Source organism: Stegodyphus dumicola, chromosome 4 (assembly GCF_044657685.1).
Source record: "Stegodyphus dumicola isolate Sdum_Otavi_A_Nest chromosome 4, ASM4465768v1".
NCBI lineage: Eukaryota > Metazoa > Arthropoda > Arachnida > Araneae > Eresidae > Stegodyphus > Stegodyphus dumicola.
In genome coordinates this window covers 174,500,275-174,527,171 of record NC_140771.1, presented here as the reverse complement: position 1 = coordinate 174,527,171, position 26,897 = coordinate 174,500,275, and the positions used below count along the sequence as shown (strand labels likewise).

At 30.8% G+C, this 26,897-nt stretch overlaps 1 protein-coding gene across 1 annotated transcript in view; it reads right to left on the bottom strand.

The window, feature by feature from the left end:
• LOC118190126 (igLON family member 5-like) overlaps positions 1 to 26,897 on the bottom strand; it is a 297,074-nt gene that overhangs the window by 132,816 nt on the left and 137,361 nt on the right. Inside the window, exons 2-3 of the mRNA XM_085815792.1 lie at positions 13,800 to 13,962; positions 9,517 to 9,662 (exon numbers count right to left, since the gene is read on the bottom strand). Coding sequence (XP_085671918.1) covers positions 9,517 to 9,662; positions 13,800 to 13,962 — 309 coding nt within the window. The remainder of the gene's footprint in view (positions 1 to 9,516; positions 9,663 to 13,799; positions 13,963 to 26,897) is intronic.

The window sequence follows — 26,897 nt, the reverse complement described above, 5'->3', positions numbered from 1 at the left end:
GAACGATTGAAACGAAGAGTCGGGAGCTGTGCTCGTATGTCGTCGAGTGCATCGCGAGTTGTAGAATGGAGAGTCTCGAGAGTACGTGGAGTTCTGAGAACGACCAAGCAGAGTCGAGAGCTGTACTCCAGAAAGCAGAGTCGGTGCTTTGCAAGAAGCTGACTCCACCCTGATAACCTAAAGGTTGTGTCGCGGATCGTGTCACCGTGTTTATAGTAGTTCATCGACGATTGTAAAACGAGCTTTGGAGCTGCCATGACAATACTGGCAAATAAAGTGTGTTTCGATTCTTCATCAAGTGTCGTCGTTATTCACTCCAGATCCACACAAACCCCGTACGAACGTGAAGGAAGAAAATAACGTAACAACTGGTGTCAGATAAAAAGAGTAAAAAACGCAGCAATATATATATATATATATAAGGTTTGGTACTGCCGATTGCGATAAAAATAAAGGGGCACATTTAGATGTTATAATAGACTCATACACAAAATTTCAATTTTCTACGACTGTCGTTTCTGAGTTATGCGAGATACATGAAAAAGTCCAATATGAATATATATTAAATCCATTTTGCACTCCCTTTTAGGAAAAAGAGAGCTTTATTCTGTAAGTACGTACAGATGTCACTCAACGGCGTAAAATTGTCAAAATGAAATTAATTGCTGTTCATTTAAGAGAAAAAGATATCACGCACTTGGTATCATGTTCATGATAACACCTTTAGAATTTAATTTATTTAAAGTTCTTTTAAAAGCATCTTGAAATTAAAACCCCAGTATGATTATAAAGCATGCCGTTTCAGACATGCATATTATTAGTAGTAGAATAAAATTAATAAGTATTTATTTAAATGCAAAATAAAAATACTATATACCCTCCTGATTATGATTATTATTAAAAATACAAAATATTTCATTCAGGTTAACATATTTAAACATTAAGTATATTCAATTGGCTAAACAATTCTGTACAAATTCTATCTAATATTTTCTCTCTGTTTTCAATTAAAGTTTTCACAGAGGATCAGTGGTTTAAATTTATCATTAACAAATGTTAGAAATAGAATATTTTAAGCAGGATCTCTAAGAAACCGCTTCCTATTAAAATTAAACAACTGTGTAAACAGTTATTCAGGTTTATAATGTTGAGTGTTATAGTGGCAAGTTTAATTTAATATTCAGGTAAATTTATTTACTTAAGATTTGTGCTGAAAATAAAGTCGTGGGTTTCATTACATTTGCTTTAACTCTCTTATAAAAAATATAAATTTTAAATACACTAAAAATGAATGCATTTTAATTCAGCATAGAGGAAATCCATCACCAGGCCTTCTTAAAATAAAAGTTATTTTAGGAAACATGTTTATACGTTCTAAAAGATTTACTAAAAGCGAAATGTACACAATATGAATAAATTTTCTTCAGGCAGACTTCAGCAATAGATTAGAAAAATACTCGAAAATATTTCTAAGCTTGAGCAGCTGTAAAATTTCTGTATATCGTCTAATAACTAAAATGCTATTTTAAATCTCGGTAATGGTATCGCAAATCCGAATTATAAAGAATAAGTTTCTGTTTGAAATATTAATCAGATTAAGATGAGGATCATAAGCGATTTAAAAAAGAGACTCGGGTATTTTGGATGTTTTAAAATAAAAATTAAACTTAAGTAAAAGGAGAACTTTTTTTTTTAATTTTCGGATTAGATGTTTAGATGTACAAATTGTTTTTTTTTTTTTTTTTTTTTTTTTTCCCTTGTATGATCATTATTTTTTTTTTTTCATTTACTAAATTACATGCAGGAAATTGAACATTTAAATCTCATCTATATATATTACGCTTAAAATTTAAAAGAAAAAGGCGGAACTAAAATGAAAAATTAGAATTCTTTCTTTATGAAGGCCCTAGCCAATTCTTTCGCCAAGAAAAGTGTAACCAAAAGGTGTGCATGTAAAATTAAAAGAAACTTCAAATACGTAAACTAAACTGAAAATAATTTTATTACTAATGGTTATAATTACCGGTTTAGCAATAATCGTGCAGATTCGTCTCTTTGCTTTTGAAACTTAATTTTAAGAATTCGTTTTGGACTTTCTTAAGAGTTATATTACGAATATATATTATAGTTATAACAATGAAAACAACGTTGTATACAGAACGTAATGAAAGTATGGAAAAAATACAATTTTGTTGGTTCCGAGGACCTCCTTTTGGAATTTCTGTAATAAAGAACGTTCAGGAAGTAACTTTTAGTGAAAAATAAGTGTTAAAAATAAAAATAAAATTCCGTCGCATCATATCCATCACTCTTTCGCTATATAATATATGTTCTCAACCATGAACGTCATCATCGAATTTACAGAAACCGGAAAGAACATGAAAAGAAAACGTAATATTTCTACCAATTCTGCTTTACAAATAAATAAAGAACACCATTTATCACGTAGAAATTACAGCAAAAAGTATAATTTTAAAGCATTAATTCCGTTTTCTCTGATGGAAAAACAAAATTATATGTAATTAGAATTTTGAGCATTATTTTTTTTTTTTTCAAAAGACATGAATAATTGATTCTCTACTCCTTCACGGTTTTTTTAACGGTTCTACGATTCTAGGTTTCCTAAATATATACACACACACAACTTGTCATAACACATTCTCTTTAAATTGAATTAATGACAATAAATATTATTTTTGATCATATAAATTAATAACGCCTACAGGTGTGCAATCAGGAAATTCCTTCTTCAATATAAAAACATGGATTAGAATTTTGCAAACCTACGACTCAAGGTTTGAAGCGCATGTCTTGATTTTCATGCGAAAGATATTTTCTACCATTTCTGTTCGAATAAGAAATCTTTTTTCTTTCTGAAAGCTCTTTTATTTTTAAATACGTCAAAAATGAATGAGTTGTAATATGAATCGTTGCCTTACAAATTGTCTATAACACGTTGCTTTCGAATGTTCTCAAAATGACCAACGCATAAGATTTAAAAAAGGCATCCACATGCTTTTGAGATCTATAAATTATTTTAAAATATAGGCTTTAATGACATGTTTACAAGATGAAAATATGTATGAGAAATAAAATATGCACTATAAATTGCTTTATCATTAAGAATATAATTAAACTTTTAATTGTAGCATCACTGGGGAATTTTCGATTCTTAGCACCGAACAGAATGACACGAAAATTGCATTAACGAACATTTAAAGCTGATTAAAGCCTAGTAAAAAGCACTTGTTTGCTCTTTGGGTGAAACGATTTACTGCTGTGACGTATGAGACGCAATAAAGTTTTTTAAACCAAATTTAAAAGATTCCTTGGCGCTTAATAAACCCAAAACAAAAACTCTATAAGTCAACCTTACATAATCAAAGACAAGAAGAAACCTTCTCAAGATATATTCGGTTCATGTTATACATTGTTACAATAACTTATGAGGCATGTCCTGGGAGGATTATATATAACGATACTGTGCATTTAAAATCTCAAAGATTTATCTTCATACTTGGTAATTTCTTTGTAATAGGAACGAAAATCGGTTGAATAAAGAAGTTCACCAAAAATAAATAAATAAGTAAATAAATAAAAATAAAAAATCTGAAATGTTTCAGATTTAAACGGTCGCCCAAAAAGGTTTGTTGAAGTGTTTTAAGCTTTTGCAGAGCTCACATTCTATCAGTCATCTCTATCAGTCACTCTTACTAAACCCATACTTCTTTTTTCTTTTGATTTTAGTTGCATTTAAGCATAATTTTCTTCGCAATTACGTCATATTCAATAGCAGAATGACAAAAATTTAAACGCAGTATGTTTAGAATTCTCGATGCAGCGTTAAGTGTTGGGATACATTTTTCGTTTGTTTTCAGTCTTTTCTCAGTTCTTCATTCCAATGTTCAGTTTCCTCACTAAGATAGTTTTAAAAATACTTTTTTGACTTTTTATTATAAACATTTCGTGTATTTATTTATTAAATATGTCACTCTTGTCGCTTACGCCACATAAATTCGATTCAACAGCAAAGTCACAAAATATTTAAAAAGAGCATATCCTCGGAACTTCAGATAGACAGTTTCACGCGGTGGAGATAAAAATATTTTAATCCTTGCAGTGTTGCTACTGTTTGCTTTAAAATGGTTGAATATGTTAATAAAAAATTCCTTAAAACTTTACAAAACATGAAACAGATAATAAAGGAAATTCGAAATTCAAAATTCGGACTTTCAAGCTCGCATTTTCGGATGAGGACTATTATTCAAAATTTGATGCCTGGTAGTAACGTTAGTTTTCTGAATGCGAGAAACATACATACATTTCATACATTCATGAAAATGCTTCATTAGATTGTTTGTCTAAATATAAAACAGGATGATAATATTTGGTGGCTACAATTTGAAAAGTAAACGCAATGTTAAATGCGTTAATTTACAATGCATTTAATGTTTCATATTTAACATTGCGTGTTTCGACGCAAAATACTGCTTCGGGACTAGTATCCCGTTTGAGATTAACGTCCCTTTCTAGGTAAAAAATTCTTTTAACATTGAATTTGATAGCTCTACTCGGGAAATCTGACAGATATTCCATTAATGCTTCACATGCAAGTTTCTAGAAACTCATAATTCTTTTTTTTTTTTTTAATAAAAACTATATTGTGATTCAAAAGTTAGCGTAAGACTTTTGAGAGTAGCGCGTTAATATATCAGTAATAAAAGTAATTTCATTATTACTCCAGTATTGTTGTGTATATAATAGCACACTCAGTATTTTCAATGTCAATATTACGATTTCATATTTTAAAGATGTATGAAAAGCATGTATAGCTTACCTCTAAGTCCGTGATATTAACTAATACTGACTACTTACAGTGTCTAGTCTAATGTCTAGTTTCAGGGAAGTTAATTAACTGCATGGTATTTTGCAAGTAAGCTTAGTAGCCATAATTACTCTTAGCTGTTTTATACCGCCAAACATTTTATGTTGAATTGTACCTTTTCCTATGATATCTAAATAAACCTTAACTTTCTGTCCAACAGAACTTCTCATGTTATTTATAATGCAACAAAATAATTAAAATAAATTACTACATCGTCGCATTTTTAAATTCTCAAGACGTTTGTAACATAAAAACGTTAATTTACCTACCAATCCAAGGCGTAAAATAAATTTTTAATATACTAATCTTTTTCAGATCCTCGTGAAATTATGCTCTTAGAATAGGATATAATTTTTCCATCTTTCAAATGAGCTTGCTAAATTAATAATACGGAGTTTAAAACTTCTTATCTCATCTGGTACAGAATCTTAAATTGGAAAATAATTTAATTTTTATATTAATGTAAAACCTCCTTTAATATTGTATCAAACTACTGTACCATCGGAATCTAAAAATTTTATACGTTTACTACAAGAAAGAGACGAAAACAAATTAGCACAGTAATTTAAATGAGTAACATTCCCTGAGGAATTAGCAGAACAGAAAATAGCGAAATGCATACTAAGATGGAAATAAGATCGATATTGATGCTGAAAGAGAAAAACTAGGAAACGGCGTACAAACGAAGCCTGAATAACATTACTGTAGGAAAAAAATAAAAAGATCATATTTATAAAAAAGAGTATTTCTGAAATGTTCTCCTAATAGACGGGAAAATGAAAATTATAAAAAACATTTAGAATGCCCGCTTTCTTTGTGAAAGTAATGTAATATTTTAAAAGATATGCACACTTTTGCGCCCGATCATATCATATACCCACTTATATTATTCTATGCATCATAATACACATCAAAAGGAAATTTCAATGTTTTTGAGGCAGGGAAGAGTTAGTAAAAATTATAATAACTGAAATTTTAATTATACGCACATATAACACATGTTTAAAGTACAAAACCAGTTATGCATGTGAAAGTAAATCCTAAGAAACTTTTTTTTATTCATCCGCCGCTGAATTTTAAGATGACACTTATGTGGCCGTTAATCCTTCCATAGGATAAAATTTAACTTATTATTTTAATGTTTGTTAGTTGTACAGCTTCGATTAATAGGATAATTTATTATTAAAATTCCTCATTCGAAACAAATGGTAAGGAATAAAAGAATACAAATCTGAAATCTTCAAGTTTAGCCTAATATTTCATATAGTTTACCACCAAATGTTTAACAATTGAAAACAATTAAACTATTTTAATATTGGAAACTATAAAAATTTTAAGTGTGAAAACCATAAAATCTCATCTTGGTATGCAGACTTCCACATAACACTTTAAACAATTTTTAAGCTAAGTAATTATTATAGGAGAAATATTGATATGATATTAGTTCAACATAAATTAATACTATTTGGATACTTGTGCTTTATTTAGCTCGCGTACTAATACAGGAACAAAATATTCACGACATACCTGAGACGGTTTTACTACTGAATGCTTACACAAGAGATAAATATATGTAAGATATAACAAAATACGATAGCTGCTTTAAAAATAATTGACGATCACAAAATTAATATTCTAGATGCTTTGGAATGAAGATGTCTGGAAGTAGCTTACATATAAAAGGAGAAACATCGTCTTTTACTTTTAAATTGATTCTTCTTTCAAAATAACACATTCATTTCAAATATCATAAAAATTACTTTCAAAATATCTATGGTATCGCAAACACGAAAAAAAAGTTAATTTTTGTTTTTGAGTTTGCGATACAACAAATTTGCGATTTAGCATTCGCGATGCTTTATTTTTGTGATCGCAAACACAAAATTAAAATTCCAAAAGACAAAACTTACTTCAAATATCATAAAATCTCTTTCAAAACATCTATAATATTGCAAACACATATTCTTCAATCCACAGGATTGAAGGATATATGTTTGCCCTCTGAAGGGAAATATTCCTACTCCATAATACAAAAACGATATAAATGCAGGTTATTTAAATTTCAAAGCAATATTAATTGTAGAAAATGGTAAGACCGTCAATCATTAATACTACAAGCAAAGATGACTCTAAACGAATGCCCACCTCAAAAAAATATACCTTCTGTTTCTAATGCTACTAAAGTTAAATCATCGGTAACAAGAGAAAAGCCCCAACGCAGAAAGCAACTGGAAGTTCTCTACATAGTAGAGAGTACATTTGCAGTAACAAAAATAAAATAATAAACTAAGATTTAAAACTTTAAAAAAAGTTAAAAAAACATAATGTTCATCATCTTTTGCCGAGGCATGTGGCTCAACGCAGAATAATTTGTAGAATCTTGTTCGAAAAGTATTTAGCAGGAGATAAAATGAAATGACTGTGATTTTTTATGAAGCATGGATTTACCTAAATGAATACAACCAAAAAAAGGCCTATTTATTATTGAAAACGAAGACAAAAATTGTATAAACCAGATTCCGTTAATGCAGATGAAGTTTCAGTAAGAGATTTATTATTCTCGCAGAAATCTTTTAAAGAGTGAAATTGAAAAACAAAAGAATTTGGGGAAAATGCTCAAATTAACTCAACGTACTAGCAAAAGCAAGTTTACTTCGGATATTTACAAAATCAATTCCATCTCTTTATCCCAATCACTTTGAGAAAGCGGAACTTCATCAAGACAAAGCAACAATTCATAAGCACCTCTATATTCCTTGAAAACTGGTGCAGGTATTGCCTATATACATTTTCAACGTATTGCTCCAAAATTTTCTGACGGTTTACCTATGGGTCTCTTGAAATGAATTCTTCCTAAGCATAAACCCACCACGATTGATAGATCCTGGAATAAAGCGGAAAAGAATAGAAATCTTTTATGTCATTTTAGAGACGATTAATTATATGTGTAATATATAATTTCTTATTTATTTAAATTTTTATTTAGAAGAAGTGGTTTACAAATATTTACATTAATTTGTAAAGCTAATAATAATTTAATTATCGCTTGGAACTTAAATAATATGATTTCAAATCTAAGGTACGATACGTTTTCTTGTTTGTAGAAACTGAATGTGTGGTACTTATCTAATAATTATAGAACCTTCGTGAGCAATAAGTTGATTGCTTTTTATGGTAAAGTAAAATTCTCTTTGACGTAAACTCGTGACCACGAACTGAGACCTTTTGCCGCTTTGGGGCATAACGGCGGATAATAACCTACGTTTTTTCCATGAAGAGAGAGGTCAAAGTGAACAAACAGTACTGTCATGTAGCAGCGACTGGGGGGGGGAACGTTAAACACCTGAAGCGTTTGAGAGCAAAGTCTCCAATCGACGCAGCGCCATTTCAAAGCACCGGAAAAAGAAGGTAGGCAAAGCAACTGCAGCGGACAGAGAAAATCAAAGGATGGGAGTTGAATCCCTGCCAAAATTCCCCATTTCTGTGAGTGGCATTCAACAAGGATTGCATTGTTTTCAGCTATCAGTGAAGTTCGAATATACTAACAGCAAACGGCCAAGTAGTGGTGGAAGGAGAAAACCAAGAAGTGTGGCTGAACCCCTTTCGAGACACCCTTGTTTAAAAAAATTGCAATAGAGCAGACAAGTCTAAGGTCGCGGCAACATGGAAGACTAAAAACATACCAAAAGCGCCAGTTTCGACAAGCATCCTTCATCGAGAATTGCGTAGGAGAAGCAGAGGCTCCACCAAGAGGTTCGCTCTAGCAGTATCAGCTGGAGACAACCAACTTCTATATGAGCGAAAGACGAAAAATTCCTGACTGAACAGACCCTGGGAAAATCCTCTCTGACATCTTTTAACATGGGAATAGCATCAACGTTCTCTGTGTTCAGTATAGTGAATTGTGTTGTAATCCTTCTCAACAGGACTTCCTATGTTCATGAACTTTTTTGTATGGGACCCCATCTTTGTTACAATATTAGCATACTATTAAAGCATACTACTATGCACATTTTTTACGCATAAATGAATACTTCTGCTTTTTTATTTGACATTTAACCTTAGAAACTTTATTTACTTGAAAGGTTACCTTTTCTATCCAATGCATTTATTGTTGATCCTTCTACACTTGTATCTCCCCTTTGTTCTGAAGGAAACAAACTGTATTAGATAGTTTAGAAATGGATAGAGGTCTGTTGAAAATATGCCAATCTAAAATTGCTGCTTGTCTATCTGTTTCTTTTTAAAAAGAGTACATAATTTTCCTTTTCTTACATTTTAGCCAAATTTCCCCATTTGTTCACACACATAGCATGAAGTGTATTTATTTATTCTTGAACATTTGTGAAGCAATTGTTATTCCTTTTGGTAGAAATAGCTCAAAAAATTCAAATTAGGATATATATCAACTACCAAAAAATAAATAAAACATAAAAGTAAACTTATATGTATGTATAAGAAATTAATTGCATTGCAATTTACGTATCTCAAGTAATGGTGATTTACGAAACTCACGAAACGTCTACGCATGCATTAATCAATTCAGTCTGAGTACATTTCACCATCTCAGACATATATATATATAAGGCACAGAAGTGAATGACATCCATGGAGTCACAACACGTACTTACGATAAACTTTGAGTGTGAAATGGGTTGTTGTTTCTTTCCCGTCGACTATTGCCGAGCAGGTGTAAGTACCTTGGTCCTTGTATCGAACCTCTTCTACTACTAGCTCTAATCCTAACGGACAGTGAGGTGCGGCTTCCACGTGCACTCTAAAAGAAAACAAAAATAAAAAAATGCACTACTTTGGAATTTACTGTTAAAACATTTTCTGAATACAATTTCAAGCCACATATCGAAAATGTCTCCCTCAGTGTTTGTATTTTCAGTGTTAGTAAAAGAGCAAGACGAAAGATGTAAAATAAAATCCTCGAGCATTCTCGTTATTTGGTAGCGCAGAGAGTAAAGCAGTACTTCATATATATAGAAGGCGGAAAATATTTTGAAATACTCGTATACAATATATTTATTGGCTCAGCTGGGTCAGATTTTTGAGTTTTATGGAAGGAAAAAGAAAAGGCGTTTTCTTCTGGGGTTTTTATTTATGGTAAGGAATATCTGGGCTTAAATTTAGAAGAAATATTTGCCACAAGGAAAGAAATTCTGCTGCTGTACTTTCTCTATACATCTGAATGTTATATTTTAGATGATATACAATGATTTTAGAAAACGCTTTTAAAATCTTTCATAGATTGATAATACCAAATTTCTATACTCATATTCCGAAGAAAGGTTGTTTAGGAGCTTTTATTATTGCTTGAAGAATTATATATTTTTTAATTTTATCAACATTCTGAATAATTTAAAAACCACTTTACTTTGTAAGATAAGAGCTGAACACAATTTTTTATTATCAAAATGCTAAAAACCACCTCAGTACTTATTATATTGCTTAAAGTAAATAAAAGAATGCTCAATATGTTCTAGAAAACATAATTCTCGAAAGTGAGGTTAAAAAGCTTTGAGAGCGATGATAACCTTCATATCTCTGTGCACAGATCTGAAAGTTACTTCAGACCGGCGCTAGCTTTTCGCTATCCAAAGTAGCTCGAGCATTGTATAAAATTTGAGGCAAAAGCTTGCTAGGAATTTCTTTATGAAATTCTGGAGTTAATTACATTTGACTTTAATTTGCTTTTGATGTTAGGGTAAATCCCGAGAGTAGCAAGCTTGAACTATAAGCAAAAATTGTGAGAATTGTTGAATTTGGAGTTTTAATAAAAGTTTCTCGTGAATAAAGTCTTGCATATAGTCTTACCTGTATCAAATACCCTCACGTAATAAGAATTGGGCATTCCAATATATTAGCAAAACTAAATTCCATATGTTTATCTACTTACATAAAAAGCAAAAAATTCCAGTACAACGATCTCCAAAATAGCAACTCTATTGCATTTACGTAATCTAATATTGTAATGAGTATATTCAACTGTTTGTGTTATATTATGTAACTTTGCTTATTTTTATGTTATTATACTCTTATGTTTAAATTAACGAATCCGATTTATAATTCCAGTGTTCCTTAGGAGAAAACGCATACAGTCAATTCCAGTTTTTCATACTCTAGCTTTTTGGTTTATTGGGCCAATACCTGTTCGATTCTGTAGTGAAATCTCTGGTGTCCCATGGTCCTTTGCTCGTTTGCCTTGTATAGATTGCTTTACTTAGACAGAGCAATAATTCAACGGATAGTCGCATAAAAATCCAGTGTTTTAGTTTAGCAAATTGTGTTTCCGGATACTCTTCTGGAAGGCTTAATTATAATCATCGATATGCTAGATCATATGATAATATAAATGGTGCATGTTTTTCCCTGCACAATTATAATAACAACGAAATCTTTTGCCGTCGAAACGTAATTGATTAATATATTTTATACTATACATCTGGAAACTAAACACGGACTTCATGGGAATGCTAACATTTTAAATTAATTTTCTAAACTGGCTTTGTTTTAGGTGGACATATTAAAATATTGGCCATTAATTAAATTATCATTTATAATTGTAGGATTAGACATAAATATGCAATTCATCTATTATTATGTTTATTTTTTTTTGTCTAACATTTTAATGAATTAATTTATCATATCGCTTCTAGTTTTTATAAAAGGTTTACCTTAAAAATCAAGACAAATATAGAAAATATTTTGTAAACCATTTGTTGTCTTCTTGATCATATATGATCACGCATGTAAACAAAAAATTACGGACTTTTATATTTTTGTTCATAGTGCAATTCATTCATGCTCCACGCGTTCTTCTTCTGCAAACGGAATTCTGCAAATCTGAATGAATTGCTGTTCCTTGTAGTTATCTATCTACCATCATCTGTATATTATATACAAGCAACCTTCTAGAGCTTCCATTTTTTCCTACTTTAAGTCTTCTAATGTAGGGTTGTGAAAGATGTAATATATAACTTTCATGCATAGTGCATTTATAAAATTCCTTGATAATGCATCCTTCATATGAAAGAAAAAAAAACTCACAAATTTTTTTAAATTAAAAAAAAAAGAAATACGTTCTATAAATCAGATAGGAGGAAATAAAAGTGTTCAGTATAATCTCATTGTTTAGATATGAACTCTAACCTTCGTTTTTTGGCGGCTAAAGTTTTTGCTCACTGTAATTCGTCTCTCAGTTTAAATTTCTTTGAAGCTTTAGGAATTTCCATGCATAACCATGTTAATGACATTAATGACTCACCATTCATATCCTTCTAGTCGAAGCCAAAGCGAAACCTGTTTTCTAGCCCACTTCTTTTCTTTTGACAAAACGTTAAAACTCTAGCTTGAATTATTACTTTTTCTACGACGTTCATTGAAACAAATGATGATTTGTTTATATCGGAGTCAGCTTATTTCTTTCACTGAACTTCTTCATTTGTTTACTTAACTTTAGCTTAAATTTTCAGCGAATAAACGTGTGAAATACTAATTATTGATATGCCGTGTATATTGCTATAGCTGAAGATATATTTATAAAAATAGTTGTATATTTCAAAACGTTTTATAAAACGATTGATATTTAAAAGAAGACCCTAACTGAAATATAAAAAAATATGAACTTCTTAAACAAAATATCACAAATGAATTGCAGCAGACACCAGATCAACCGAGTTAATGTTGAAAACGACGTACACGGTTAAATGCAGTATCATAGTTGACATATCACAGGATTAAAGCTTGAATTATTGTTTGCCATATTCAAATGAATTTGTTAAAAAATAGTAATATTAACAAATTAGCACTATTAGCACTTTGTAGACCTGCTGCGAATAACATAAAATTGGAGACCTGAAATCTAATTATATGCTTATCTATGAAAGCAGATTATATGTATTAAATATTCCTTCGGGCGGTTTGCTTATTCCAGTTAGGCTGTTTTTTATATGCCAGTTTGCTTATTTAATTATTAATTTATTATTTTGACAGATTTTACTTCGTCTTTGTTGAGAAATTTACATAATCCCTTGCGGTTGCTCAGAGCTGAAGAGACGAAAATTTTAACGTTATAATAATCCCGCGGTAAAAGTCAAGAAATGTGTGAAAATTATTATGTACTCCCGATGTGCCTATCCGGGGGTCCGTAATGTATGAACAGCGCGTTTTCAGACATGATTTGAAACTGATGGCTTGTTGTACATTATTCTTTTATTATTCGTTTCATTTTTGTATTTTTGAAATACTACTCGTAAATACCTCTCGCTTCTAAAATGACTTTTGATGAATATTATAGTCGATGATTTTTATTTACAATGGCTCTAAAGTACTCTCAAACCATCCAGTGAACGGTAAGAAACAATGGACTCACTTCTTATTGTCCCTCTTCTGTCATCTCGTAGATGGACGTTCAGCTCCGGACATAATTACAGCATGTATTCTCAATGACCTTTTTATGGCAATGCCGAATATGTTGCTATGCGCGCGATATTCCTAGTTAAATATCCAATTTCGTGTTTTATACACAGCCATTTGGAATTCTTAAGTGATCTCTACAGGAATGAAAAGCAACATGAACATTAACATCTTCCTCTATGAAATCTGAAAGTGCCCAGCAGCACCTAGATGCTTAATATACAGTCATACTTTCTATAACGAGAAGCGTTTATTTCGAAGCGCTCTGAAATATTTTATTCATTTCGATTGATTCCGAAATTCTTGTATGATTCCTTAATTTCCATTAGTTACACTTGTGAATGTTTGTTCTTTGTTTCTCTATACGAGCATAGAGGGCTAATGAAAATTTACCTAGTATTAGATATGACTAGCTTCCGTTTCTCGATGTTATTTTTTTAGAGTTTATTTTCACTGGAGAAATTAAAATTAAGTATGAAATGTTCCGAACCTGCCTCTGGTGTGCGTTATGTCTTTTCCTGTTGGCGCCTCCCAGGTTAATCTGGTCGCACCGCTTGTCTCGTCTGCTATGCATGTAACGAAAAAACTGTCTCCAGTAAAATATGCATGAAATTCATCAGGTGGTTCCAGTCTCAAGTGTCCCGTTAGAACACCTGCAATGAAAATTAATTCCACATTATAAAATATTCATAATTCAACAAACAAAAATTCCAAGCGGCATATATTTTCCAACATACTTTTGAATACCTAAATAACATGATTAGCACATTTGATACAGCTCATCTAGAATGTTCAGCTTTTAATTATGGTTTATATGTGCTGATTTCTTTCATGTATGATTATGCTTTGTATTGCTGCATAACAGGTCAGGTTTTTATTGTTATTACTTTTATTTCTAATTCAACTGCAGCATAATCTTTAGCAAATGAATTTCTAAAACGAGGAGGCTCAGATACCAGTTACCAAGAAGTTTAATTTTAAATGAGATAATGAAAGCATTTTAGATAAAAAACTAGAATACCCCTACACCTTGAAAACTTCATAGTAATCCTATTTTAGAAGTAATTTCGTAGATATAAACGTTAGGGAAATTTATCTTCAGCTAAGGAATCATAATGCATCTAAATAAATATATACAGTCGCTGTGAATAATCAAGCTTTATAAATTTTTAAGCACCGGCTCAATTTTTATCCGGGTTTTTAAAATTATTTTTATCAGCAATGCTCTACGCAGCATTGATGATAAAAATAATGAATGAGGAAGAATGTATTGTTGAACTATTTTCTAAGGAAACAGGTCCCTATACTTTAAATTACACATTAAGAAAAACGCAAATACATGCATAACACTATCCTATTTGAGTGGACGGAAATAAAAGTCCAAAACATACATGGGTAAAATCAGAAATAATATTATATACAAGAAATTATGCCAAGAAAACGTAAGTAATATAGAAGAATAAAATAGCTCATTTAAAGATGTTTCTTTTAGTTTGTTTAAAATATAAACTTATATTTTTACTACAAATATACATCATATGACATTACAAATATCCAAAATTGTGACCATTTTCTTTTCCTAAAAATTGTTCCATGGTATAAATCCTAAAAATTGTTAATACAGTAACTTGATGTAATAAAATAAATCATTTCACAACGAAATTGGATAAATAGAATTCGAATAGTTTACAACTTATACATTTTTCTATTCAGACTCGATAATATCAGCAACATGTGTGCTACTTAAAATCTAATTATGATACTTTTTTGTTTTATAAGAAAGGAAAGTAAAATACGTTTTTATTGAACTGAGATTTAGTGCAAGATCAGTACTAGAATTGGAATTTCTACTTGATTATGCCGAGTTTTAAAGGCAATAACATTAATACATGGTGAAGGAGGGATAATCAATTTTCTTGCAACTTTTGAAACATTTTACCTATGTTTCCTTTTTCAAATGTTTCTATTAATTGCTTGATAATATTTTATTTAATGGCTAACTCGGAACTAAATTGTTATTATATTTTGATACTAGAGCCAGATACTTTGTTGTTTCAAACATTATCAGCAAGCAAGCTGAGTGAAAATCCAATATCTGACTGACCACAGAGCAAAACGTTTTTCTCTAAAAGCTGTTTACATGTCGCCGCATCAGTATGATACTTTATACTTACTAAGAGCCATTTTCATTGCCAGAAATACACTTCGAAATCCCCAGCGTCCTTCCCGTGCTTCAAACGGTTCGTTTGGTATTTTGGATTAAATTCTGAATCTTCATGCGTCCGACATAAAGGATGATATCACTCCCAAACAGATTGAAATTGAATTCATCTTTCACGTTACCTGATATGTCCATTTCATATGTCCTTTGATTCATTCTATTCTTTGCCTCCTATTCTGAGCATATATCACGCTTGACAATGCTATAAATTCCAGAACCATAAGTATGACCCTTCATGATGGACACAGAAATTTTAACACCATTTTCGATCTCCAGCTAACAATGATTATCGAGGATATAGATGGATTTGGTAACATATGGATTTATCTATTTGCATCAATATTCTACAACACTAGCAATCACTGTAACCATATGTAAAGCTTAGTCGCCATTTCTTGTAGTACTTCATACGGTGATATAACGCATAAAACTGCCATTGATTCTATGCTGAATATGTAAAAATTTATTTAAGTCTTGCTCGTTACATATCCATAATAGTATATTTTATGCTGATTGAAAACAAAGTGTGTCCAAACATTGGAAAAATCGTGTAAACGACATAAAAACCAAGCATTTATGTGTAGTAATGAATTCATTATGGAAAACAAAAGTAATATTAAGAAGAAATGTATGTTACACAAAACTCGAGCTTCAAAACTTAATAACTTTTAAACTTATTAACATTTTACTGCAAGTTGTATAGAATAACTTAATTATTCTATACAACTTGCAGTAAAATGTTAATAAATAAAAAAAGGAATAGTACTATTATTGATGCTCCAGTTTCTTCATCATATATTGTGATCACATTTTCATTGCATGCAATTATATTAAAAAATAAAGTTTGTCAAAATTAAGAAAATTAGCATTTAATACCTCTTATACACATGCATTTGTAGTTAGGGAAACTTTATACTCTTTACAAAAAGCAAAATGCAAAACGTTTGGCTTCGAAGAGACACAGTGTGACAGAAATACTTCATTTTAAAGTTGGAGATCTTATTCAAAGGCATGGAAACAGCAAATGTTTGCATCTGGATAAATTTAAATATCAATTTAGGGGAAAAGATTTTGTTGTTAACTGATAGCATTTGCTATGCCGTCAGTCGAGAAAAGCATTAATAAATACAATTTCTGTTTTTTAAGGGAAATTTTATTCACAAACGTTTACAGAATTTGTGCTCTAGAAAACACTTTCAGGTTCCAGTATCACTACATTGCTAGCTTGTGACATTATTTTCAGAAATGAAATATAACAAAAGAGAATATATTATAACAATAACTATAATAAAACTAATTTCAGAAATTAATATAACAAACTTCTAGTTTAATGAATTTTTAGATGATTACCAGTTCATGATTCTAAAGTAATAAATCTTTATGAAAGCATTAAAAATGTATTTTTAGCTTTTGAAATCTAAATTACTTGCTTTAAATTTCTTTCAGCATCTCAATTGTAATAAGATTCTAAACAAAAGAACGTTACGCACCAGTAAATGACAAAAAAAAATGTTATCGAATGGCATTTAAGGGGAAAAATAAAACTCGAATTTTCTAATTTCTTTATAGCCCATTAAAACACAACTGTGGGTTTTCGGTTTTAGTCGATTTTTTTATTCTATATAGTCTTGATTTCTTTAACTCTTTTGCATATTCTAATTAAAACTTCATTGTTTCTGGGCAAACAAAAATACTTCTTCCATATTAAAAAATTTTATAAAAGATTGTATCGGTACATTTTTTGCAAATAATTTTCTTTCTCATAGAAAGTAATTATTTGCATTTTCACGAGTAGATCTCGTAGAAAGTAAGCCAATAAAATAATTTTATGAAGAAGCGTAAATCTTCCAGAAACATTAGACTGCATAATGGCTTCAGAAGGTAAGGTTATTATTTTATCTTAGTGTTATTAATATGCATTTTTTAGAATATTGCGGTAACGCAAATCAGTTCAAGCAGCGTTTTTACAAATAACACAGATTTTCACAGATAGAAGCGTGTTCTTTCATAGATTCCACAGAAATAACTGTTCCAAATTGAGGACTATCCCAGAAAACAGTTTTTAATGCTGAAAGAAGCATTAGAATTAATGAAACAGTTGGATGGTTATGATGTTCAACAACCCTCGTCAGATGATGATGATCTAGACGAAGTAGGTTTAGTAGTGATTCTCCGGAAGCCAGGCATTGTGACCGATAAGGAATGCATTCACGATGATGTGTTAGGCGATAATTTGCCAATGCCGAAAGATGTATGAGGTGAGTATCGAGATTTTGTCATCTAAGAAATGTAAACATTTAGCAAATTCATCAAAAAAAGATAAAAAATTCAAAATCATCTACAAAAAAGGAAAAGAAATTGCCTGAAAAAATTATACTCCTGTACAGGCAGTGATGCCTATTGACAAAGAATCCATTAGCATGAGCAGCAATGACACGTTCTACATGTACAAATATCAAGTAGAAACTGCATTTAGTTGATAGAAATGTATAGGATGAAATCGAAAAACTATCTATAGTTTATCTCTATTTAAATACGTGGTAATTTCGTGTATTATGAGATTTTCTTCAACACAGCTTTCAATAGATGAGCAAATGATGCCTTACTCTGGTAGACATGGTACCTCACTCTGGTAGAATGTTTCTCAAAGAAGAACCCATTTGTTTCGCGTACAAAGCATGGTGTTTTGTGTTCCTATGAAAAGTACTTATACAATTTTGTTATATATTCAGGAAAATCTTCAAAGACAGTGACTGATCTTGGATTAGGGGGAGATGTAACTGATCTTTTAAATGTGGTAAATGTTTCTTCAAATCATTACGTATATTTCGACAACTTTTTGCGTCACACATGTTATTGTCGCAATTGAATGAAATGAAATTTCATGTGTCTAAGGTAATTCTTGAATAAACATTAGGAGGTCTTATTGTAGCTGGAAACAGAATGAGAAAAGAAGATTGTGAAGCATAGGATACGTCATTAAGTAAACAGCATGGCATTGTAGTAATTAGATGGAATGACAGTTCTATCATAGGTATGGTAATTAACTTTGTTAAAATTTATCCACCTGCAGTAAACAAGGGGTACTAAAGAAACGAAAGCTGATCGGTATCCGTAAAACAACCTAAACTCATTGGAATTTACCACGAACATATGGATGGCGTGAACTTCTGCACGATTTTATTGCGATGCATAGAGACTGCAAGTAAAAAGAAATACTTGCTGTCTATTTTTACGAATTTTATTGATGTAGCTAAATCAAATTCATCGAAACTTTAGAAGTTCTATTGACCCTAAAATTTCCTTGTTAGGTTTTCAAAGAAATATTCAGCTGGCATTACTGAAAACAATGGAAGAAAATTCTGAAAATTCGCAACCTTTATCTAAATATATTGATTCTGTTACTCACCATCTATCCTTCAGAATTTAGCCTTAAGCGAAACGAGAAAGCATCTCACAAATCACACTATCCAGAAAAATTCGACAAACAAATGTAAAAGATGCAAATACTGTGGTAGTGAAACAATAACTGTTTATAATGAAAGCTATGTGCATATGTACAGCAAATACTTAAATGATTTCCATGTATCCCAAAAGTAACCAATTTCTACTGACGTTGCGTTTTCGCAACATTTTGTATACTCAAGTATAATTTTCGCAACATTTTGTATACTACTTTTTTCGCATATTAGAGAGCCTGATTAATAGAAAAATGTAAAAGGGAAGTCTCAATCAATCTTCCCTGTTACATTTTTCTATTAATCAGGCTCTCTAATATGCGAAAAAAGTACTTTAGTTCGTTTCGTTCGAGTCAAAGGTAGTTTGATCGTTAATGGTTTAACAGACCTCTCAGGGCGAGTCAAAAGTGAGGTCAAATACCCAAAAATTTAACGTAAATTTCTTGTTCAATACTTGTAATATGTGATGAAATTTTGTTATACATTTTATAGTAAATATAAAATTTTACATCCCTTTTCAATCAGTTTCTATAGCTTACATTATTTAGTCTCTTGGCTACATATGGGTACCCTTCTGGTACAATATTTGCCCTCTGAATACTCTTCTTAAAAGCACTAATTAATGTTTTAATAGCAAAATTCTGAAAAGCGAATCCCAGTCATCATAACCATATTTATGATGTTACAAAATCTTTTGTTGCACATCAGTGACTGAAGCGTTAAATAAATCAATTTAAAGCATACTATCATTAACTCATGGAAAGTCAAAATGAACTTTATCAGTTTAGCACACATTTCATATATATATATAACATAGCTTGGCTTGTAACAAAATGCCATTCGCTTTCTGTTGTTTAATTACGTGTAGCTATTTTGGAACACTAACTATGGAATATTGCATAATTGGACACTTGCCAAAATGTAAGTAAAAAAGTTATTTCTCCAAACATGCATTTTTTAATAATTTCATTTCATGCTTACTAAGTCATGTATTCGTTGTCAAGAATTAAATTAATATTTTATGCGACATTGGCTTCTCGACAGAAATACTCTAGTAATCTATCTTCTTCATGTAAAATACATTATGTAGCTGACGCACATTTTCTAGCAGACAATAAAGAAACTACCAAGCTTGAGTTAATAAAATGGTGCAATAAACAAAATAAAGGGTGAATGGCTGATGTTTTGGGAATTATTTGTCTCGTTTTAATTCTTATATTATTTTCTATTTTATAACTGTGAACGTGAATCTGAAAACAAAAGCTTGAATACCCTGAAATATTTCTGACTATGACAGGAAAAATTGCTGAAATTTGGTCCCGTGTATAATGAAAAAAATTAAATAGCACGATTAATAAAAATAAAGAAATCTATCCTTCCTCAACTCTTTTAAAAATGATCTCCACCTCTACGGAATTATAACCTGGACAGAATTAGTTTACTAATTCCAGAAAACCATATTTTGGGGCATATAAATACTCCGCGGTTTTTTGGTACATATTTAAACTAAAATTTTCTTCATTGAAAATCAATTTGTATCGCGTATATTGACCATTATTATTTATGACGTTTTGCCTATTTTTGAGTAGCTTTCTAATTTTATCGGTCTAGAACCTCTGTGGTTTATTGTCGAAAAGCTTGGCCAAGTAATTTTCAGCGGTGCTTCGGTCGTCCAGTTTTTTTTTTTTTTTTTCCAAATAGTATGTGTGTGGCTCCGCATTGTCATGATGGAACACAACTCCCTTTCTGTTGGCCAATTCTGATCGCTATTTCTGGATTCCTTCGGTAAAACGGTCGAGTTGTGAACATTACAGAGCCGAATTGATGGTTTCGCCAGGTTGCAGCAGCTCATAATGGATAGTTCTTTATGTGGCACCCAAGCATCGAGCTTCGTTTTGTAGCCTGCACTTTTCAAATGATTCTAAACTGTCATGTAGTTGACTTTTATGCCTCTGCTATTTCCTGACAGCTTGCATGCCGTTCTTGCTCCACCAGTTGAAAAATTGCATCGATTTTATCAGTGATTGGCCGACCAGAGGGAGGAGCATCTTTGACATAAATTTCAAACAGAATCAAGAAAACCACTCCTGGGTCTTTCTTTCACTCACAGCATTCCCACCGTACACTTCATAAATTTTTCGGCATGTTTTTGCATTTTTTATAGTAAAAAAGCATCCATAGCGTATTTCCTCAGATCTTTCTCTCATTTTAAAATCAACATAACTTTCTACACGAGCAACGAATTAGAAAACTATCTTCACAAACAATGGAAGCTGAATGTCACCTTTTAAGCACATGTTCGTTTGAGACAACCGCATGAATCTTACCGGATATATAGGCATCAACACCATCTAGTTACAGAAAACCCCGAAGACCTTTTATTTGACCAAATAGTATCGAGGAGAGATTATAAAACCTTCATTTATTTCTAAAAGCAGAGTAGATCAGATGACTAGGCATTTATGGCTCAACCAGTATTTAATTTCCGTAGAGCCATTTGGGTATATGAGCGTTTCCACGGTTTTTTTCCATGATCAGTATAGAATAAAAATTAAGTCCTTCCCAAAGCTGACGTCACTCAAAGAAATAGGAGAAAGAAGTCATAGTTGCTTCTGAGCAGATTAAGAGACAGTGACGTCACACCACAGCTAACCTTGTAGTATAGTAATTTTGATTTTCTCCATAAGTCATTTGATTTCGTGCTGGTTTCTCTTATAACTTCCTCGACAAAATCATCCCTCCATTTTAAAAGCATCTTAAATGGCCCAAACGTGTTTTACCATTATCTAAAATATAAATATAAAGTTGTTTGTAACTTCCATAAGTCATTTGATTTCGTGCTGGTTTCTCTTATAACATCCTCCACAAAAGCATCCCTCCATCTTAAAAGCACCTTAAACGGCCCAAACGTGTTTTACCATTATCTAAAATATATAAATATAAAGTTGTTTGTAACTTATAATTTTTCTATCCGGATAATTTTAAATTTTGTTTTATAGGTTACAAATCACACATTTTTACATTGAGAAAATTTTACGTAATTGCTGGGAATTACATGCAAAAGTATTTAAAAAGAACTAGCATCAAAAATGCATTGAAAATTACGTGTGTGCTTCTTTGAATTACAAAATTCCAACATACAATAAGGAAACGAGAAATATTTTAAAGAAAAATAAAATTTGGAAATATTTTAAAGAAAAAATTTATATATTATATAATTTAATATTATTAAATTTATATATTATAAAGAGAAATATTTTAAAGAAAAATAAAATTTGGAAAATTTTAAATATCATCAAACTTTTAATCTTTTACGATGAGTATTCCAATAAAATTCAATAAGCTAAATCTGGGAGAGCCTGATGGCTATAAAAAACATTATCAGAAATTTAATTAAATATCTGAGGAATCTAGTTAATTATTGTTTTAGAATAATATTATCACATATTCAACAATGATTAAAGAAGAAAAATGAGTTAAATCGCGAAACTTATAAAGTAATTAGGGTAAATTCAAGTACCAGATTTAAATATGTCTGTTATTCGTTTTCCTGGACTAACATTCGTAATCGTTATTGTGAAAATTCCTAAACATTTGAAATTGTCTACGGTCATAAAAGCGTCAGCACTAATTCTAACTCCCAGAAAAAACAATTTATATACATCAGAAAATGCAATCATTTTTTCATACATACGTCAGAATTCACTGTCTCACTTCTGTCTTGTGAAATGAATGCTATAGCAAGAGAATGTTTGGGTTAAATTTACACGTAAATTTAATCCAAACATTGTAAAGGGAATTAAAAGTTTAATAGCTTGAAAGATTACATGTTCATGGAATTGGTAGCAGAAAAATTCTGATGACATATTCATACTTAGAATCAGCAATAAACTTAGAGCAGAAACAGATACTGTTTGCAAAATGATGTTTACTTTAATGCATGATCCCAAGACATGGACTTAATTTTTAAGACATATCCTTTAGAATTGCCAGAAAAAATTAAATAGCACGATTATAAAGATAAGGAAATCTATTCTTCCGCAACTCTTTTAAAAATGATCTCCACCTCTACGGAATGATAACCCGGATATAATTAGTTAACTAATGCCAGAAAATCATATATTGGGCTATATAAAAAAACTCCGGTTTTTTGGTACATATTTGAACTAAAATTTTCTTCATTAAAAATAAATCTGAATCTCGTATATATTGACCATTATTATTCATATTGTTTCCATTCCAACATTTAAAGGAAATTTCAAACCACTGCCTTTAAGAATTCACAATTAGACGATCGATAATGTCAAAGCAAATGGCATTACATTGCTTGGGGACGTTAAATAGAGAAAGGTAAATAAATGTGAGAAATTCGAAATATTGGAATAATGCAGAATTAAATAATAGGATGGAATTTTTAAATCTAATTCGATTAAATTTGCTTTCTATTTAAGATTTAAGATTAAATTTGATTTCTATTTAAGATTAAGGCAGTTTTTCAGATTAAATATTCACTGCAGTTTTTTACCCGTTAGTATTTAATTTAAATTTTTTAGCTTTATCAATTTTACACATATATAGCTTTATCAATTTTACACATACCAATTATACACACGTGTTCAATTAGATTTCTGATGCACTGAATGTGGAATATATTAATTAATCATATATTTCTAAAGTCACATTGCTTAGTTTGTGACTTTCTAAAGTCACATTGATAGCCGTTCAGTCACCGGTGGACTTGCATAGCCTACCGGTGACCGAACGGCGTGCTGGCTTGATCTCAATCTAAGTGAACTGGCCATGCATAAAGTGAATACCACCCAGTTTTCCTCAAATAGTCCTTAACGGAGGCATCCCGTCTGTTAAACAGATAGCCTCGTTATCTTCCTTAACATAACCTAACTTAACGTAACATAGCTTGTAAAGAGCCCTTTTATAATTTAGAAAATTTTTTGTAATTCTTTTAATTATTTTTTTTTTCATTTCTTTAATTTAATAATCTCAAATCTTCTGTTGAGGTGTTAGAATATAATTGGATGCTTTCAAAGTGATTTTGTTTTCTATCTACGCACATTCAAGTGTCAGTGTTGCTTATTTCAAAAATTGGTGAGTTTATGATTTTCCTACATTTGTAATATTACATTTAATAAATCATGTATCTCCCTCTCTTTCTCTCTGTATATATATATATATTATCTCCACACTGTGTTATCGTATTCTTTAACATCTTACTAAATGCAAGTTGTTATAGTACTAGCGGAAAATCTGCGATATCTGCTTTAAAATAGAACGCGAATTTATGCCCTATTTTCAGCAGATGTCATTTTAGGCTCTGACAGGAATATTGCTAGGGAGCTTGCAACCTTCGTCGTAATAACGGAAAATCCAAATTGCTAGCAGACGAGCTTGGATGTGATCCACCAAATCATAGGTTTCAACTCAGACTGATTCCCTAGCACTCAAATTCTAGAAATCAAAAAAAAAAAAAAAAAAAAAAAGAAAAAAGAAATCAAAGGTGAAACGAAAGGAAGGGGGAAAGTACTAATAGTCAGTATTATTTCTCAACATTCGATAGAGAAAAAATAAGTAAGGAATAAAGTTATGGTTTTAATTTATTTTCAAAAGTAAAACCGTTAAATCTTGTTTTATTCTTTTCATGTAAGAATAAAAATATAATCCTAAAGAAATTTTTTTCTAAATGAAATTTAGCACCAATAACTTATATGTTTCCTTTATTCATCTTTCTATTTCAATCTGTCAGTGGAGCATAAAATTTTCTTTCACACATTTTATTTAAGCACCAGAATATTAAAAAAGAAAAAAAAGTTCATCTGAATATGGACAGTTGATAAGAAGACGTGGTTACTTCTCGCTTGATTTTTCCAACATGATTATAAAACAGAATCGGCATCAATAAACTCCGAAGATCGTCTGATATTTATTTTAATGACGAGGCAAAATCAATTGACTATCAGTATTATTGCGGTATTCAGAACCAGTTATTTCTTTATTGCCTTATAAGGTATTCTTAGCATGTCTTCGTGGTGTAATGGTCAGCACACTCAGCGCGTGTTCAAGTGGTCCGTGGTTCGAATCCCGGTGAAGGCGCTGCTCAATTTTCATCTCTCCTGTTTCGAATTAACCTAATGTCTCTACAGCCTTAACTTTATGTGAATCTTTGACAATAGGTAGAAAGTTTAAAAAAAACTTTGACACATATAACAAATCGACTTAAACACAATACCGGCATAAGGCACTTATATTTTTCCCATCGCCATGTCTGCATGGCTACTAATATCATAAACTAATATCACAAAATAATTGCATGGGGTTGGGGAACGTTTGTGACATCTGTGAAATTTCTTTCTTGCTGCCATACAATATTTTACAGCACGCTGGTGTAAGTTTTCAGTAAATTTGGGCTATCTAACTGTACATTTAAATGCGAGTTAATTGATTTATTGCTATGGTTAACGTTCACGTTTATCTGCGTTTCAGAACTGCACACTCATTTTGTTTCTTTTGGTGGGAATCTGCCAAAATGTACATATTCAATGGCTAAAAGTTTTTCCAATTCAAAACGTAACATGCCATACAATTGTGATAGTTTCACAATGGCTTCAGAGTATGGTTGTATGGTTGTACTAACCTTTACTATGCATTTAGCTGCACTTATAACAATAAAGAACTCACAGTTAGAAGACTGATGATAAGACGACAAATTATGAGACATTGTTTCGCTATATTACTCATGCAATTTTATTCTTAATTGTTAGTATGCGTGTATGAGAAACCATTCGGTGCATCGAAACATTTTCGGCCATAAAATATATCTAGAAATTCTTCGCAAAATATTACATTGATTTATTAATTGGACCTAATAAAGCAATGTATCCACAAGGGTTTTTCTATTTTCAAGTTCCTTTTCCCAGCCTAAAAGTTAAAGTATGTAACTTACACATTAACTTGTCTCCCCATAAATTATTTTCATCTTATGAGCAAAAGCTAAATTTAAGTCTTATTAATTAAGTTAATATGCCAAAATCAGATTTATATAATAAATTATTCCGAATTATAGTGCTTGCTTAAAACATTTTCGTGCCAAATAATACAAAAAAAAAACATTGTAGCCGAAAAATCATTCGTCGATATAAACGCAAGAATTTATAGCAAGTTACGAAAAAATTTTCTTCTATGATTATGGAGTTTACTTTCACATTATTATTATTGCGATCAAGTTGCAAGATCTAGTTATGTTTAGAATATTTCATTTTGTTATTGTCTGATTTTCTGCGGTGATCACAGAAGGAGATAAGAAATCTGAAATCTGAATCTTCTCAAATGAAAAAAGATATACTTTTCTTTATATTAAGTTATAATTTGAAATTCAAACGTATTCTTTCCAAGTTAATGAAGGAATACGTAAAATATAATCTATCCCATTATTCTTAAATTAATTTCCTTTGATTTAAATTGCCCCAAGTCATGGTTAAATTAATCACTTTTTAACGTTCATTCCAAAAACGTGAAGACTTAGTACTTGAGAAATTAATTTGCACTTGAAGAAAATTAAACATCATTAGTCAAAAGAAGAAAAGTACTTTTTTAAATTTAAGTGTAATTTATATGCTTTTTACGTTGAACATGCGAAAGTATATTTTTAATAAAAATTACTTTTTTCTCTATGTAAGCTTTTAAACAGGAAATTAACGTTTAAACTAACTCTAAATCATCTTCAAATTGAATGTTTTCCCTTCAGCAAATCAAAATAAATTTTAAATGTAATACGTTTTCATGGAATGTCCCCAAGTTAAAGCCAAATAAGTAATTACAGTAAACATATAAAAATAGTCGTTACAGTAAAACATATAAAATATACAGCCGAAGTTCAAGTTTTAATCAATCTTTT